The following is an 18,165-nucleotide window of genomic DNA, read 5'->3' as shown; positions in this document are numbered from 1 at the left end:
GAGTGACTTTTGGCATTTGCTGGTAGAGTCAAGGCAGATTTGTCAGAGGATAAAAGTACTGTGTATTTAATTATTTGCCAGGCACAGCTAAGTAAAACACAAAACATAGGAAATCAGAGCAATAGTGAAGTCTGGGGGTAATTTGCATGCATTTCTTAGAAAAAACTATCATTTGAAAAAAATACCAGCAAAGAGAATAAACTTTCTTGGCCGTTTTATGTTCCTTGCGACTTCTAGTCCATGGATGTTTGGCGTTCTCCGGTCGTTAGATAATTATTGGCCGTCCTGCACAGGCCAACGAGCTCATCAAGTACTCAGGCGGAGCTGAGGGCAGCTGAGACAAGGAGGGGCTTCAATGGCTTTCTGTGCTGTGGGACTGTCAGCAGCAGCAGAATCAGCAGCAGCTGCGGGCTGGCGCGGAAAGGAAGGGCGCTGGAGGTCCTGCGAGAGGCCCTTTGCCAAGGCCACAGCCCCGACCAGAAACAGTCCCCAGCCGTCTAGCTCAGCAGGGCGCGGCCCGAGCGCAAGGGCCTCGCTCCGAAGAGGTGGGACTTTCCCCACCGGAAGTGATCCGGTCCAGTCTCGGGGAACTGGGGCACCTCAAGCTAGTGTGTCAGGGAAACCCTTCCGGGTGTGTGCTGGGGGTGGGGGGTGGGGGGTGGGTGAGGAAAAAAAAGAGGTGGGTTTGCCTGGAGTCTCTGCGGGCCGCCGCCTCCAGGACGGCACCCGCCCCTCTCCCCTCTGCGAATAGCAGCGCTGGGGCGGCGGTGAGACTGAGGAGCCGGCCCGTAGCCATGGCCTTGGCTTGACTGAGCCTCCCGGGCGGCCGGGCGGGTGCAGACAGTAGGGTAAGCGGCGAAGGCTGCGCTGGCGGAGACAGCCGGTCGGGGGTGGGGGGTGCTGGGGGAGGCTGTTGGTTTGGGGCGGGGGGGGAGAGAGGGGTCAGGCGGGTAACGTGGGCCCCTTTCTCCCATCCCAGGCTGGACAACGCCCGCGGGAGCCGCGGCCCTGAGACCCGCCCGGCGGCAGTGGAGGGAGCGGAGCCCACAGGCCTGGGCCAGCTTAGCAGCGAGAGCAGGAAGCGGGGTCCCTGGGCCCCTTTGTGTGAAGGGCGGGGGAGAGGTGGGGGCAGCCCCTGGCTGCGGGCTCCTCCGTCACTCGCCTGCCCGCCAGGGCCCCAGATCTGCGGCTTCCAGCCCTCGCCTCGAGGGGCGCGTTTCTTCTCCCCACCCTCGCCGGGCTTCTCCTGGAGCGCCCTCCTCCCCACGCCCCCTGCCTGGGCTTTAGTTCCTATAGGAGGGGCATTTACCATCTCATCCCCACCCACCCCGACACTTCGCTCTCTCCCCTCCCCCCGCCTTTAACTTCCTCTTCTTTCCCTGTCGGGCCCTCCGCTTCTCTGCACTCTCCTCCCCAGTTCGCAGATTTCCGCCCACCTTCCGCCTCCCCAGCCGCACCGCAGCTAGCGGGGCGTTATTTTTCCTCCCTCGTGCAGGAGTGGGTGAAGGGGAGACTCATGAGGGAATACAAGGTGGTGGTGTTAGGGAGCGGAGGGGTTGGCAAATCTGCCCTGACTGTGCAGTTTGTCACTGGGACTTTCATTGAGAAATATGACCCCACCATTGAAGATTTCTACCGCAAAGAGATCGAAGTGGACTCTTCCCCGTCCGTGCTGGAAATTCTGGACACCGCAGGAACTGAGCAGTTTGCCTCCATGAGAGATCTCTACATCAAAAACGGTCAAGGTTTCATCCTGGTTTATAGTCTCGTTAATCAACAGTCTTTTCAGGTAACCAAACCAAGTCTTGTAATTTGTTAAAAGGGGGTGTGGTAATCCTACTTTTACTTCTGGTTTGCTTGAGCCGTGCGTTAATGACTATGTTTTGCTTTTGAAAGTTAGACATGGCGCATTTTTGAGGTTACCCCTGGCATAAAAAAGTATTGGGTTGTTTCTATAGAGAGTAATAAAATAACAACTGTCAACAAATATTTTAAACTTTTTTTTAAGCCAGAGAAAAGTGAAAAAGAAATAGGTCATGCCGCGTATATTTAGTTTGGAATATAACTTTCTAAAGTTGCTTGTTCAATTCAACAAGTATTGATTAATATACTCAACAAAACATTGACAAATAATCTCGGGTAAATACAACATTATGGAAGGAAAATTATTTGGAGCCTAATATCTGTTGCATATATAATTGCTTTGTGGTTGCTTTCCCCCACCCCTTCTCTGTGCTCACCCAAGTTTCTCAACCAGATTCATAAATCTTAGTGCTGCAAGACGAACTTGAGAACTGCCTTCTAGGCATTTTACTTACTTGGGGCATGTGAAGGAAAAGTTACTAATTAAAAATGTAGAATGCCCCTCCTTTTCTCCAGTTATCCAAATTGTTTCTGATAACACTATCAAAAGTACGGGGATCTGGGAACATTGAACAAATGCAGATTTATAATCCTGGCTGGGTGGCCAAACTGGAGATGGTCCAGTTTCCTCGGAAAATCTGTCCTGTCCTCCATTAAGAGACAGGCTGAAGGTTTAACATTATTTTAAGAGATGCAATAAATGTTGCTATTTATTCCTTGAAAATACCTCATATTGACCCATTATATTGACCTCCATTGATTTACGAAATGGATATTTTTCTACATTTAAAGGTATTCAGTTAATGCTGCTTACTTAAGAGACATTAAGTACTTTAAGTCAAGGCAATGTGCTAATTCCACTTTTCTTAGTATTTTAAAGTACTATAGTGTGAACTTTTTCAGTAACCAGATATAGCACTGCAGGATTTTTTTCTTTTAAAGGTAATAATTCCGGACGAATGAATAAAAGTTATATTGACCAAACTCAAGTCCATCTTATGTAGGCTTAAATTCCAAAGCAAGAATATCATAACAGCGTTTTCCCCCCAAAAGTAGTAAAGGTACTATTTGGCAGGCATTTTCTTTCTGAAGGATCTTGGGAAATTTGTTATTCTATTAGCTGACTCTCTTGAGGCTGGAAGTTTTTTGAAGGGTTTTTCATAGGATTTCAATTATATCTACTTCTGTTATAGCCATAAATACGGAGTGAAAATTCTGCAATTATTTCAACAGAGCCTTAAACTCTTTTAAACTTAAATGCCATAAGTTTGGATTCTCAGCTGAACTTGGGTTTCCATGAAGAGGCAGGGAAAAAGAAACTTAACCATTGAATTGATACATGATCATATAAAATTGTTGCAAATATCACATAACTATGTTTTTTGTTAATTTTCACAGCCCCCTCTTTTTTCTTCATCCTACCTGTGAATATTCTGTTTACTGTAACTAAATTAATCACATATTTATATTTAAGTTAAAACTTTTAAGTTATGAAAAATCAAAAAAGTATAATGTTAGTATAAAATCTATGATACTGTCTTTAATCAATACCTCCTCCCCCCAAGTTGATGCTACTGGAGAATTGCTAAGGCTCTTATCTTTCGTGATTGGTTGTAACTACTTACAAAAACAATACACTTGGGGTAAAATTTAAGTTGGAAACCCGAATGTAGGCAAAGAAAAGTATGACTTTTTCCCACCCAGATTTTCACCTGCCTGTCCATCCCAGGAGCTGCTCATTGTTACAATAGTTTCCACTATATTTAACATATTTTGAGGTATTTAATTTTACTGAGATAAAAATATACCATTAAATTTAAAATGAAACATATAAGTGCAGGAATCTATTTTTAACTTTGTTCTAGGCATGACACAGTGTTTTTGTTTCCACCTTAAACACTTTTCTCTCAAGTGCTCTTACTAAATGGCTAGGAATGCATAGATGCTACAATCCTGTGCTAGGATATCAAGTGTTAGGAGGAGTGATGACAAGTTCACAGGTTTAAGGAGATGGGAAAACACCTTTATATATGAATGGATTCATCATATTTGGGAACTTACTCTTTAAATCAGTATAGACTGTGGGAAAGAAGTGATTAAATGAATCCTAAAGTTAGTTTGCAACCTACATTTTATATTCTTGACAGAAATCCAGCAGGTAGAATCTGTGGAAATAATCTAGTGCCAACTTTAATGGAGAAAATGACATTTTCTCTATTTGGGTGTGTGGTTTTATTTTGGATTCAGCTTTACTCACCGAGGTGTGAGCTCTTATGAGATTGTAATACTTCTGTTATGGTTATGCAAACAGCATAATTTTTTTTCTTTTTGTGATTGTTTGAATAGGATATCAAGCCAATGAGAGATCAGATTGTCAGAGTGAAGAGATATGAAAAAGTCCCACTAATCCTAGTAGGAAATAAAGTGGATCTGGAACCAGAAAGAGAGGTTATGTCTTCAGAAGGCAGAGCTCTGGCTCAAGAATGGGGCTGTCCTTTCATGGAGACATCGGCAAAAAGTAAATCAATGGTGGATGACCTTTTTGCTGAGATCGTCAGGCAAATGAACTATTCATCCCTGCCCGAGAAGCAAGATCAGTGTTGTACAACTTGTGTTGTCCAGTAAAAAAGATAACCTCAATCATGGCCATACCGAGCAGGTTAGTCGTTGATGGAATCTTATGAACCAGAGAGTGTTTTGTTTTTGATCATATATAACAAAGCCGGTTAATATTAAAACACATTGTGCTACCTTAAATGTCTTTATTTTTAAAGTAACATTTTTCTTTGCACAAAATAGTCAACATTCAATGCCAAATGCCTGAAAAATACAGATAAGGGAAACAAAGGTAAGAAATTGCTTGCATTTCCATCAGAAGATGTATTTTTTCAAGTGAGTTACTGCTCTCTTTCTGCTTGATTGATAACATTCCTATGGGGTGGGGTGAGTTAAAGGATAGTACACCTTTTCAATGTTTTGGTGATTTAGCAGCCAGAACGCACAAGAGAGCATCCGTTAATAATTTCAAAAGATGATTAGTTTTGTTCTCTACACTTTTCTATCCTTGACTAGAGAGCTGCTGTAATTGAAATCATCAATTTACTAATCACCCAAATGCTTGATTTAACAGAATGATTATTTAATCAAGTTCATCTTCTGTACCTGGCACTTGAGGGACTTAAGTCACTTCTGATAATAACAAATTATAGTGCCAACAGTGTACCTTGACTTCATCATGAATATATGGTTCAAATGAGAATCTGGCAAAATCATCTGTGATGTGTTAGAAGAAACAGTTCTAAGCCCAGGAAATGTTTTTGTTCATTTTAATAAATAACAAACTTAATAAAATAATAACAAAACCTTGAAACTTTTCATTGAGTTAAATAATGACTTATTAAAATTTTTTCAACTGAATGAGTTTTTGGAAAAGTTGATATATAATACTTATTGAGCAGTTAAAATTAGATTATTTATTCATATCATGATTTTTAAATCTAGACATAAAAATTGGGCAAATAACTTCACTTAGTAACATTTAGATAATGAGATAAAACAACCAATAGTCTGGATGACTGAGAAATCATAGCAAATGCCAGACTAGCCCGACAACATTAGGAATGGAATTGATTATTTTGAGCCAAGACTGACCTCAAGTCTAGAAGGCAATGCTACAAATGGCAACAGGCATTTCAGATCGCAGTGATGATTTCTAATCAAAGGTCTGGCTTCATATGTTCTTCCTGGACAAAAGACTAACGGCCCCTAACTCGTCTTTTCGGACGAGTTCCTGTCAGGTAGTATCATCTTTAAAAAGGAAAGATGGCAACAGTGTTTTATTCAAAGTGCTTTCACTCATCAGCTTTTCAGCATACCAGAATTTGATGGAAACTCATTTATTTTCTTATGCCTAGTCACATCTGTAACCTTATAAAATCACCATTCAGACTATAGTCCAACATGTTTTACTGATAGTGTTGCACTTACACTATAGTCTTTTGAAGCGTATATAGGTGATCAAGACTTATGTTCTTGTTTCTATAATCTCTCGTCTTAAATGTAAGCTAACTTCAAGTTTGAACAAGTTCTGTATAGTGATTATATCTTCACCATTATGCTCTATTTCTCTTCCTGACACTTTTAACTGGACAAATGACAAAAGCGTACATGTTTTAATTTTATCATTTAAAAAAAATCAACCAGTTCTCAAAAATGTTCCCAATTTTCTTTCTACCATTGTTATAGACAGCTATAGAAAGTAAACAGAATAAAATTGGTCTCAGTCAAATCAGCAAATGGGCAATTTCTAAAGTGATTTTTAAGTCTTATTGTGGATTATTTCTGAATTTATTTTATTTTATTATTAGTTTTTAAGCGAAAGCAAAGTTTATTGAGAGATAAACAGACTCCCTTTTGCAGGGGGTGGACCCAAGTAGGTTTCCTGAGTTTATTTTATTTTGTAACTTTTGTGACCAAATTACTTTTAATCCATTTGGTTACCTACAGAAATGATTAAATATTTTTTTTTATATTTCAAGCCAAGTTTGTTTACATATTTTGTTAGCACACTAAAAATCAGAAAATATTAATACCAATAAGTGCTCATTTTTTATAATAATGGCTCAAGTTGCCTGTGTAGTTTTTTGTTTGGTTTTCATCTTTGCAAGCAGAATACACTATTGAAAGAGTGACCACGAAATAAAATATCTAATCAGCTGAGTTTCTGAAAATATTAAAGGGAATCCCTGATCAAGGTCTTTTAGAACAAAGCACATTATATGTAATTTTTTATATTCCATCAAATAAGATTGAACTGATGTGTATTGAAATCTGTAATCTGAGGTCCAGAAAATTTGTGGTTGTACCTCTCTCTTGCTCACTATTTATCTAAAAAAATTCTGAATCCTGTAGCTTGAGTCATGAAATTCTGAAGTCTGTCAGTCCCAAATCTAGATTGAATATCAAATTTTGACAAGTAAATGTGATTTGAGAAATGCTGTCCTTAATATTATGAAGAGTACCTTGTCCAAGTTAGAAATAGTAAGACTCGTGTAAGTCAGAAGTACTGTGATGGCTGAAAGAGAAAAATTAATGCTCTAAGAATTGCTTCTAATAATTCCTCATATTTATTTCTTACCACCTTTCAATTTGGGTCATCACTCTCTTGCCCAACACCTGTTTATTTGCATGGCTCCCAGGATTATTTCCTCACCTTTCAACACCCCACTGGCAGTAATCTTAGTGTAAGTTTGGATTCAGAGCCAGATTCTTTATGTACTGCTTTCAAGGCTGGTTTCCTTACTGACCCGAGGAGCCTTGCCATCAAGTGCACTGAAGGACTTCTTTTACTGTGCAGCAGCATTGTAATAGAAACCCAGGTCAGTGTTGCAGCCTGTTTCACTTTTACTAACTACATCAGAGAAGCTTTTACTAGCTCCTCTGTGTTGGTGTGAATAATTGATAGATGGCTATTTTGGTGTATATATACTGTTGTTGAGAATGATGGCTGTTTTGTTAATCTCATAATGATATAAAAGAATTAAATCACAGTGCTGGAGGGTGGTCAGGAAAAGGAGAGATCACATTCAGTTCGAGCTGGTTTCTCAACATTCTGGGATTTTTGTTGCAGTGGGTGTAGGATGTTTAGCAGCATCCCCCCGCCCCCAAGTTGTAATAAGCAGGAATATCTCCAGACCTGGACATATGTCTCCTAGGGGGCAAAATTCCCACTGGCTAAGAACCACTGATTTAGATGAATTGGGGAGCAGTAGCATTTGAGTCAGGCCTTAAAGAATAGGGGGGCAATGAAGAGAAAATGGGGGGACATCTGTAATACTCTCAACAATAAATATTTTTTAAAAGAATAGGTAGGATGTGAGTGGGTGGGCAATGGATAGAGGTGATTCCAAACAGAGGGAATGCCAAAAAGGAGTAAAATAATATCCTAAAATATTGTGTTGATTTCCTGAAAGGAAGATGGGAAGTGCAGTAAAGTTATCCCTTAAATGTGATAATTTGGTAAATACCCTTTTGGCAAATAGACATTTTTAAAAGATTAGTTTTCAAGGATTCCTATATCCCAGTCCAATATTGACAAAAGTTATTAAAAAAATAAACAGGAATAAAAAATGTGCTCTTCGCTATGGTTTGAAGATCTGCAAAATTTGATCTTATTTTCTTCATGTATTATGGAAAGGGTTCTCCCAAAGAGATAAATGGTACATAAGAGTACCAAACGCCAGGAATCAAGCTGAAAGAACAAAGATCATTATTTATGTCAGCCTCAGTTCATTATATATGTCATCCCGAAGAAAAAGGGAGATTCTTAATTCAAGACTAGCACATCATTTCACATGGCAGCAGAATGCCTGGGATGTTAACAAAGGCTCCTGAAAGGCTGAACAATTTATTAATGTCATTTTAGTCTAGCTGGCCTTACTATTTCTAAACACAGTGGAATTGATTAGTATTTTAATTTTTAAAAATGTGTGGAATCAATTGTTTCTATTATTTTCCCATCTTTTAATTAGATATGATATTCTGGGGAGTTAGCAGTTGTGAGGAGAAAACATGAAAATTAAATTACATTGTATACTTTAATGTGCTGGCATGTTCATATCCAAGTTAAATATTAATCATACCAGTAAAACACTGGGGTGGAATTCTGTTGCAGAAGTTACAATTTAGATAGATACTTCTCCCCGCCCCCAGTCCTATTTTGCACATCACTTTTAGTGGGGAAAGTAGCTTATTTTAAATGCTCATTTGTCATCCAGTTCAAAATGAGCCTGTGGCATGGTGGTTCTGAGTGGAGGAGAAAGCATGCTTTAGTGGTAGTGTGTACCATAAAGACCTGCAATGGCCCTAGGGTAGAAAGGGAGAACAGAGTTGCCTTGTCCGTTCTGCCCTGCTCATTCTCTCAGACCTTTACTAGCCCCTACAAGGTTCATGGTTTGTGACTCTTCAGAGTGGATAGGTGCCTGGTTAGACCTGCTCTGGGTGTGGAAGTGTCTGGTGATTAGAATGATTCTTTTTTTTTATATCTGTCCCCTCTTGAATTGCTTCCTTTAACCTCCAGATTAGGCTTTTATTGCAGAATAAAATGCATGGGAGCCATTTAGTTTTACTTCATTACCTCTGTGGCTTAGAATGAACCATCAGTAGAATTAACAAAAATTGCATCATGGAGTTGGAGAATTGCCACCGAGGAAGTATTCTAGCCATACTACAGGAAAGATTCCCCTCGTGGGATTATTTCTCAGTAGAATTCTAAAATCCAGAAGATAGTATCATTAAGAAAAACTTATCCTATCAAAAACATACCCCCAAATTCTTTTGATTAACCACAGTCTTAGGAATATTGGATACAGTAAAAGTAATTTAGAGTTGAGGGGAGCAGTGCCCTCCCTACCTGGTCTAATTCAAAGTTCGCAGCTAGGATCAAATCATTGGGCTCACACTGCTAACTGCTTATTATCAGTGGACATGGTTATACTATCTAAGATCTCAGAATCGAATTCGTCATATTAATTTAAACTTAACGAGATTTTATTTTAGGTCAGGACATAAGAAAACTTGCTTATCTCTTCTCTCCTACCCTGGGTTCACCATAAATTATTGGGGTGCGTGTTCTCTGTAAAGCAATGTTCCACATTCATTCAAGGATTCTTCTATAATAATCAGCTTTTGCTCTCTGTGTTTAATGGGTGACAGGTAAGCACTTTTAACTACCCCAGTCCTCCCACTCCGCCCCCAATAAGCTTTAATATTATTATGTGAATTAGGATAGAGAAACAAACAAGATATTTAACAAAAACATAGCTTCTATCAACGGAATTCCAGCCTAGCATTTTGCCAATATAACCAATATTTACTTGAATATGAAAATGCAGAGTAAAAAATGTGAAGGGAAATCTAGTTTTTAATTTTTTTTGATAAATTTCCAGAATATCATATGTCTAAAATGAAAAAAAAAACTTAAAATCAATTATGATTGCATATTTATATTTGCTAAAACTAATGCCAACAAATACCATTATATTTAGAAATTGTAAGTGCAGCTAACCTACAAAGTCACTCATAAACTGTTAAGCCTTTCAGGAGCCCTTGTTAAAATCCCAAGCATTCTGCTGCCACGTGAAATGATGTGCTAGTCTTGAATCAAGAGTCTCCCTTTTTCTTCATGCTGACATAAATAATGGTCTTTGTTCTTTCAGTTCTGTGGTACTCTCATGTACCAATTTATCCCACTTAGGAGACCCTATTTCATAATTTCCTGAGCAAAAAGTTTGGCCTGTTATTTGGGATTTTTCTTTGGCTCTTCCATAACGAAATCTAATTTGAAAAAAGTGAAAACAGTTACAAAAGAGTTTAAACAGAGGCTTCCAGAGTTAAGATTTGTTGGGTGTCTTGCTGGAAACTTGAGAGTGAGGACAAGGATCACTTGTGTTCTGTCTTACAAGAAGCAAGTTATACTTCTGCAGTGTGGCTGCAATATCCTGGGAATTAAAAAATATGAGTTTGACCAGCTGCCTATAAAGCTTCTAGAATGTTTTGTAAATGAATGAGAGTTGTTAGTACAGTGAAAATTTTGCTGTCACAGTGAGAAGCAATAACATTTATATTTTACATCTTATAAAATTCTAATCTGAGACTGTCCTTTTTGCTTAATATAAGTTTTTGCTTAATATACGTTTTTGCTTCAAGATTTATTACTCTAGAGAATTAAAATTTATTACTCTCTCGAAAGTAGCTGGTATTAATACTTTGTTTATTTAAAGGAATGCTTCCTATTAAAATTGTCAAGTATGACCCAGAATTTATCTATGTCTCTTTAAGTTCACTGGAGTATTGTCATCCTGTGGAATATTGATGGAGCAAATGTTAACCAGGTTTATAGAGGGTGGTAAATAATGCATATATCGCCTTTTATTTAATGTAGATCATGGTTAATAAGCTGGTTTGTATTCTTAGGGTTTATTTTGGCTAGAAATAAATAATCACTATTTCCTCAATCTAATTTCAGAGAATGCCTGAATTATTAAATCATCACATAATACAAGTTTTCACTGTTTTAGAGACATAATCAAATTTGAAAATCAAAAATCTTTATAATTGTTTAATTTGAAAAATGTGGATTAAAATTTATAGCAAATTTACTAATTCACATTAATTGAGGAAAATTTACAGTGGATTATAGAAACAACTTCCCAGAGAATTGCATGTATGACATATTGTGTTCAAATAGGTATGAAAATTCAAATGAGGGTAGGAAAATGAAATGGTCTTTAGTCTGGGTATCAAAGATTTAATCCTGACCTTGTAGAAATTTGTAACATAGTTGAGAAATGAAAAACTACCTTATATTTCACAGATAAAGTGCTTTCACATATTTTATGATATTTACCAAATGTCTGGTGAAAGAATTTTTACCCTTATTTTAGTAATGAGGAAACTGAACTTGCCCAAACTTAAATAACCAGTGTCCCAATTAACAATTTCCTTTAATACAAAATGTTTTAAATTTAATTGGAAAAAAATGTTTTTATAATAATTTCTAAAGAGATAAACTTTTGCCTATTTTTCCTAATATATTTGGGTGACAGAATTGCAACAATAATGAGCAGAGAGACATTGTTTAAAAGTAATTATTTTATGATATAGCTTCCAATAAAGAATTCTCTCAGGCTCTTTGAATACAAATAAAAGTGTAGCTGTCAAATCACATTGAAATTATGCATGTATAAACATTGGTAGAGTCCTTAGATTATCTTAAATTGGTTTCACTTGACAGTCTTTCATCGTTGCTATTCTACCATTTGTTTTTTGGCTTTATTTAACATTTTTTATTTTTTTTACATCAGATATAAATGTAATTCCACTCTCTGAAGCTATTTAGTGACCCAGCACAGTTATAGGACATTATGTTTGAATAATGGACACCCCCTCTCTCCAATAGTAATTAGAAGGGCAGAAGTCTAACCATTGTAAGAGCAGAGACTGAGACATCCCAATCATAGACGTTCCTATGGTTGGGAGAATGTCCTAAAAAGGGCAGATCAGAGTGGAACGTATGAACTCCAGTCACCAGCATATCTCAAGTCAGGGCACCTAGTAGGTGTTCAATAGCTAGACCCTGATGATATTACATTTTCATATTTTAAATTCTCAAAAAACAAAACCCCTAAATTTTGGGAAAGTTTTGTTCACATACTTATATTAGCATATAAGTAGTATACATTTAATTCTAATACCGTTTTCCATTAAAAAACAAATCAAATTCAAAGTAGAAATAACATGTGCTACTTTTATACTGTAAGATCATTTTTTAAACCAGTAAGAGCATTTTTTTATATTGTATGATGTATAATACAAGCATGACATATAATACTATTTAAAAAATAAACTAGGGTAGTTACATATGTGCAGTTCATTATATCCAATGCATCATTAGAGTGTTTCTACTTTTTAGTGACTTTTATGGACCATGGAAAATTACTTTTTTACTTAAACTGATGGTGAACACAGTACAATTTGACCTTAAGATAGTTATTCTGATCCCACTTCCATGTGTTTATAAATGTTGTCAGTATTCTCATTTTAAACGGTAATCTATGTTACTATATTTTTATGACATTTTTATCTTAATTGCAGATAAAACTCAGAGGAAATTTGCACAGATGCTGCTTTGGAGAACTTTACAACCTGGGTTGCAGAACTGAGCCTTGGTAAACCTGTCTCTATTACAGCATGTTGCCATACATCTAATTAAGTGCATAAGGTCTTTGGCCTTCAAGATCCATTGACCTTAAATAGAAATGCTTAGCACGTTTACCATATGTTTAAAATCTATTCTTTACCAATCAGTCCTTTTGTAGCTTTCTAAGTTCTTATTGATGGCTATTATGCAAGAATTAATTTTTAATATTTTAATTGATTTCTTTAATCAGTTTCTCAACTTGTATTTATTAAATACTCAAACTCAGTATTACCTACTCAATGCCTTTTAAAAGAAAGTTATAATGGAGAAAAAAAATTGAGCCTTAAACAAATGGTTACTTCTGTATATTACCTCGTACCAGTGCTTCATCCTATTTGTAAAATCTTTCTCCTTTAAATGGTTGGTTAATACTTTGAGACTTTGTTTACGTGTGGCAGTGTTGTAAAAAGAAACTAAATATCACATTTTCACCTGAATGGATGGAATATCCCTTTTCTTCAAGTGCAGTTTGTAATGTATTTTTGTAGTTAACATGTTCTGAAAGTCACAATTGATATTTGAAATTGACTGTAGAGCATTTAGCTGAAGAGTTAAATATTTGATTCCATTAGGTTTTCACATGTGTTAATCTCATTTACAGCATCAAATTGCAGCAGTAACATTTTCCTTTCTGTTAAGTTCTAAATTTAGTTATGACCTACATAGCAATGCCTTTGAAAAGGGATATTGTATCCATGGTAAATTAATTGTATATCTAAACAGAGATAGCTCAGCTTTGCCTATCAGGCTTGTAATTGACATCTAATAGACTTCTGCACATGTAAAATTGAATTCAAGTAAAATCATATACACTTTCTAGTTCTTAATATTTGTCTTTCCAAATAATAGTTTAAAGCAATATTGTTAAAGTTTTCTTGCACTATCACAATTGCTTTTTAGTTATTTTAAAGAAGCATGTTCGTAGTAGAGACGAAAATCTGTGTAACGGGAGGATAGCGCCAAGTCTCTGGGCTTTGTTTTTTTTTTTTTTTTCCAAATGTGCTTCTAATAGCCATTGCCTTCCATGTTGTTTACCTAATCAGCACATTTTGTCTGAATACTTGAACATTTTATCAATAACACAGATATAGAAACAGAAAGGAAATTTATAAAGAATAATCTTTTGGTTTAGTTTTACCATCATGACAAATGCTTTTTCTAGCAATGATTTTAACATTTTGTAAGTTTGACAGTATTTTGGTTTTGGGTTTTTATTTGATTTAGTTGTGTGCATTTAATTTGCAGAAGTTAATAACTGCAGCTCACCTACTGCACCAAAGTTCTCGATTTTAGGAGCCCAGCTTTAGTCATTTGAACATGCTTCTAAATAAAACAAAATTTAAAAAACCAAAACTATACTTTTCATCTATAATAATAGCTCAATAACTTTGTCAAGGAAAGGTCTAATATATGCAGTGATGGTTTATGGAAGGGTGTGGCAATTTTAAATTTATATTGTGTGTGATGTTCAAATAAAGTGATATCTACATTCATGTGATTTATTGGTCAGCATGACCATTAATTATTGCATAGAAATTGATTAAACTTTGATTTCCTTTTTTTAAATCGTGTTGCATTTGATTCCTGATCAAATTCCCTCAAAGTGAACCCTTGATCTTAAGTTTTGAATTTTATCTATCCTGAGATTATAAGGGTGGAGGCAAAACATTGTTTCTTATTTATTAACTGCTTGAAATGGATACCTAATTTTAAGTTTGCACTTTAATACCAAACTTAAAACCAAACACTCAAAGTTGGTTAAGTGATTGTGGTTCATCTTTATTTGCTGTGTGAAATCTGAAGGAATCAAATAATTCATGATGATTTAAATTTCTGCAGATGGATTTTTTATACAGTTTCTTTCCTATGGGTAGTTTTTCTCATTCATTTCCCCTCTTTCTCCCTCTGACTCCCCTCCCTTTCTCCCTTCCTTCTTCCCTATCTCTCTCTGTCACTAACCTCAGCAGCAAATTTAACTTGAATTCACTTAGGATCACAGGAATCAGGGGAAAGTGATTTAAAGGTGGTTTCTCCAGCACATTTTAAGAAAAGGGACCAAAAGTTATTTTAGCTTCCTTAATAGATTGCATGTCAAGTTGCTTATTAGGAAAATAAATTAATATTAAATGCAATATATGTCTTGTCTTTACTATGGCATCTGTTTAGGAGTTGTTCAAATCACTGCAGTAGGGCTCTGCAAATAAAATCATGTAGCCTATTATCATGGATCTAATGTACTGTAACTTTATCAATGAAAGCTAAAAATATCAAATAACAAGTACAAACATTGAACAATGACCTATAAAGATTTGTAAAAGTAAAATTTTTCCAATAGATTTCATTCTTGTCATTTTGTAAGACGACCCTGCAGTCCACCTGTTTGTAACTTTTTTAATAAAATAGACATATGTATTACTGAGGTTGATTTCTTGAATTATTTGCTGTATTGCTACTTGTTCTAGATTTGCTAGCTTATAAATCTCTTTCTCATAACTGAAAGTCATTACTTTTTATGAAAATGATAATGGGTATTACAGTACATGTTTAAACAAGTTAAATGTTCACTTGTGTCCTTAGTCTCCATTCGGGCATATGTGGGGGAAATTGTTATATATCTTGAAATGTGTATTTAATCAATTGAATCACAAATAAATTAGAAATTATAAAAAATGGGTAAAACAAAAATACATATAGAGAAAGTGGCCCCATAAATCTGTTGGCTGGGAATTGTCCAAGTATAGGTAATTTCAGATGGTATTAAACAATATTATCAAATTTCGAAATGCTTAATGAATTAAGAAAATTCAACATAATTAACTTATTTTGTTTTATCTAGTGAGAAGTTTAATAATGTACTGCCATAACTCAATAAATTGCTGAATTGAATAGCTTTTTTTAACCTTAGGTTTTTTAAACTCCTAATCTTTTTTAAAAAGTTGGACAGTTCTGTCTATCCAAATGTGTATGAAATGGATTACTTTTTTTTGTAAAAATGTTCATGCTTATATATGTCATAATATATAGAAAATATCTTATTATATTACCATTGATTACTGGTCCTTAGTTGGGCACCAACACCCCATGTGTACTTTTTTTAATTTAAAATCTTTATTGTTTAAAGTATTACATATGTTTCCTTTTTTTCCCCACTGACCACTCCCAGGCCACTCCCACCCCCCAACACATGCCCTCAGCCTCCTACTGTCTATGTCCATTACCCCATGTATACTTTACTAGATGCTGTCCTTGAAGTCCAAAAACCCTTTTCTACAATGAAGGCACTCATGATTTCAGGGCCCTCTCCCTTTTCCACTGAAGGAGTAGTATACCTTCATTTAGTAAGGTTAACATTTTGGGGGTGATGGGGAGTAAGGAGAGATTTATTGATTGAGAAGGTGCCAACTGAGAAGACAGGAGAACTTGTGGTGCCTCAAATCAATCTTTAAGAAGGTACAGTGTTCACACTTCTTTTATGTCCAGGGAAGGGGAAATGGGAGGGGCAAGAGGTGATTGACAATAGACATCTGACTGCCATCAGAGTCCAAGAAAGATTTGACACAGGGTTTCTGTAAATCTTTGATAAATAATCATCATTTTTGTACTTCTCAGGAGAGGCACCTCTGGTTAAGGGGCTGGTTTTGTAAAACTGAAGCAAGCAGAATTCCTCTAATGATTAGCATATTTATATGCAAGACTGAGCAAGAAGCCTGAAGGCCATTGGAACAACTCAGACTTGAAGAGCATTTCACTCTGTTATAATTACCCCCTTTTTGTTGTTCAGTCCTTAATCTTGAGGGAAATAGGACAACTGGGTCCAGGTTCAATTGATAGGGAGGGTTAGCTTTAAGATGGAATCAGACTTGTATGCCCGTTGTGCCCCTCTTACCAGGCTCTTACAGTGTCATGTGCTCCCCTCTTTCTCGATGGTCCCTGAGTAAAGTTAACATTTTTAGCCAAGTGAATAACAGAGAGAGGGGGTGAGAGGATGGAGTAGGGTAAGAGCTAGGGGATACTACCATGATGAGCCAAATCATTGTTGGATATCAGTAGGGTACTCTGTCACAGCCAGGTGACCTTTATTTCTTTCCCTTCTCTACCCTCTTCATGTTTTTCTTATCCAGGGAGAAGATTCATCTTGTCTTCACACTCCTCCAGGATATAGCAGCTTGAGTTCAAGATCCAAGGTTGTAAGACATTTTGCTGAGAAAAGGGTCCATTTTCCATAAAGGCTCCTGCTTCCAAATATATCTATCATTTAAACCTTGCTGCTATCTGACAGTTTGGACTTTATTGTCCCCATTTTGTTGTTGATGAAACCAAGGCTCAGGAAAGTTATGACTTCAGATCATAAAGGCAAGGTCAAACAATTAGAATGTTGTCAAAAGTTCTTTCAGACAAGCTGTAAAACAATTCAAAATTGGGTAGAGTCAAATAAGTGCTATTAAAATTCTAAAACTCATGGAAACAAGAAGGAATAACTTTTAAATCACTATGATAGTCCATATGTAACAGAATACTCTGGGTCCTATTTAAAAGTAATATATTTGTTATATTGCTAAGAGTTTGTATAAGACATAAGCTATTTTCATTATAACTATTTTTCTTTGGAAAGGCAATTGTCTTAAATCAGGATTTGGCAGCCTTTGGCCACTAGGCAGAATCCAGCCCAGTTAGTGCCAAAAAAACTGTAGCTAGATTTAGCAGCTGTATCCTGAATCTATTGCAGAGCTCAGCTGCACCCTTTTGCTACCTTAACGTATCATATTGGAATGGAGATCCGGAAGTGCAGCTGATCCCAAAGACATCCTTTGTCAGCAGCGACCTACTTCTGTGCTTATAAGCATTACTCTCTATACAGGCCCAGACTTCCGTATTCCCAAACCCAGTGGTCCTGCTATTATAATTCATGAGTTTCCCTCCATAAATGGTGAGCTCCTTGAATGCAAGGCTTTGCCTAAGTCCTCTATTCATACACAGTACTTACCTTTAGTGCATTATAGGTGTTCAAAAATATTTTTTAAAATTATAGTCACAGAATCAGTGTGGCAGATGGGTATTCACTCTCCAGAGAATTCTAAATCAAACATTTTCTACTGTTCTTTTTCATTTCTAGTAGTTAGGTAACATGGGAAAGACCTTTTCTCACCCATCTTGCTTCATCCTCTGCAGCATTAAGTTTGTTGGGGTTTTTTGAGGGGGTGGGTTGCGGGGGGGCTTGTTTTCTTGGCTTTCTGTTTGTTTATAATAGAAGTACTTGTTTCTAGACTCACTTCCAAGGGAAATGTATACTATAGAGTTGGTCCATGAGGACATAATGTAAGTATGGATTGAAGGGCCTTGAGTCTGAGATTAAATCCTCCAAGACTCTTGGAAGAAGAATACAATCAAGAAAGAGTATTTACTGTCCATGTCTGAATTTCCTTTCCAGTAGATTCCAAAGCTGACCCAGACCTATCCCAGCCTCATTCTTAGGAAAGTCAGAGGAATGTTCATATTGGCTCCCAAAAGCCTCTCAAATATTTCCCCTTTAATGAGGCAATAAT

At 36.7% G+C, this 18,165-nt stretch overlaps 1 protein-coding gene across 1 annotated transcript; it reads left to right on the top strand.

Annotated features, from left to right (window-relative positions):
* The first annotated feature begins 979 nt into the window (after window positions 1-979).
* Window positions 980-15,042, top strand: RAP2C (RAP2C, member of RAS oncogene family). Its single transcript, XM_081115258.1, has 3 exons — window positions 980-1,789; window positions 4,210-4,522; window positions 12,517-15,042. Exons 1-2 carry the CDS (start codon window positions 1,517-1,519, stop codon window positions 4,486-4,488), a joined length of 552 nt encoding a protein of 183 aa, XP_080971384.1. The 5' UTR covers window positions 980-1,516; the 3' UTR covers window positions 4,489-4,522; window positions 12,517-15,042.
* Window positions 15,043-18,165: the final 3,123 nt, after the last annotated feature.

This window comes from Myotis nattereri (assembly GCF_964212035.1).
Source record: "Myotis nattereri genome assembly, chromosome: X".
Lineage (NCBI taxonomy): Eukaryota > Metazoa > Chordata > Mammalia > Chiroptera > Vespertilionidae > Myotis > Myotis nattereri.
This window is presented reverse-complemented; position numbering and strand designations above follow the sequence as displayed.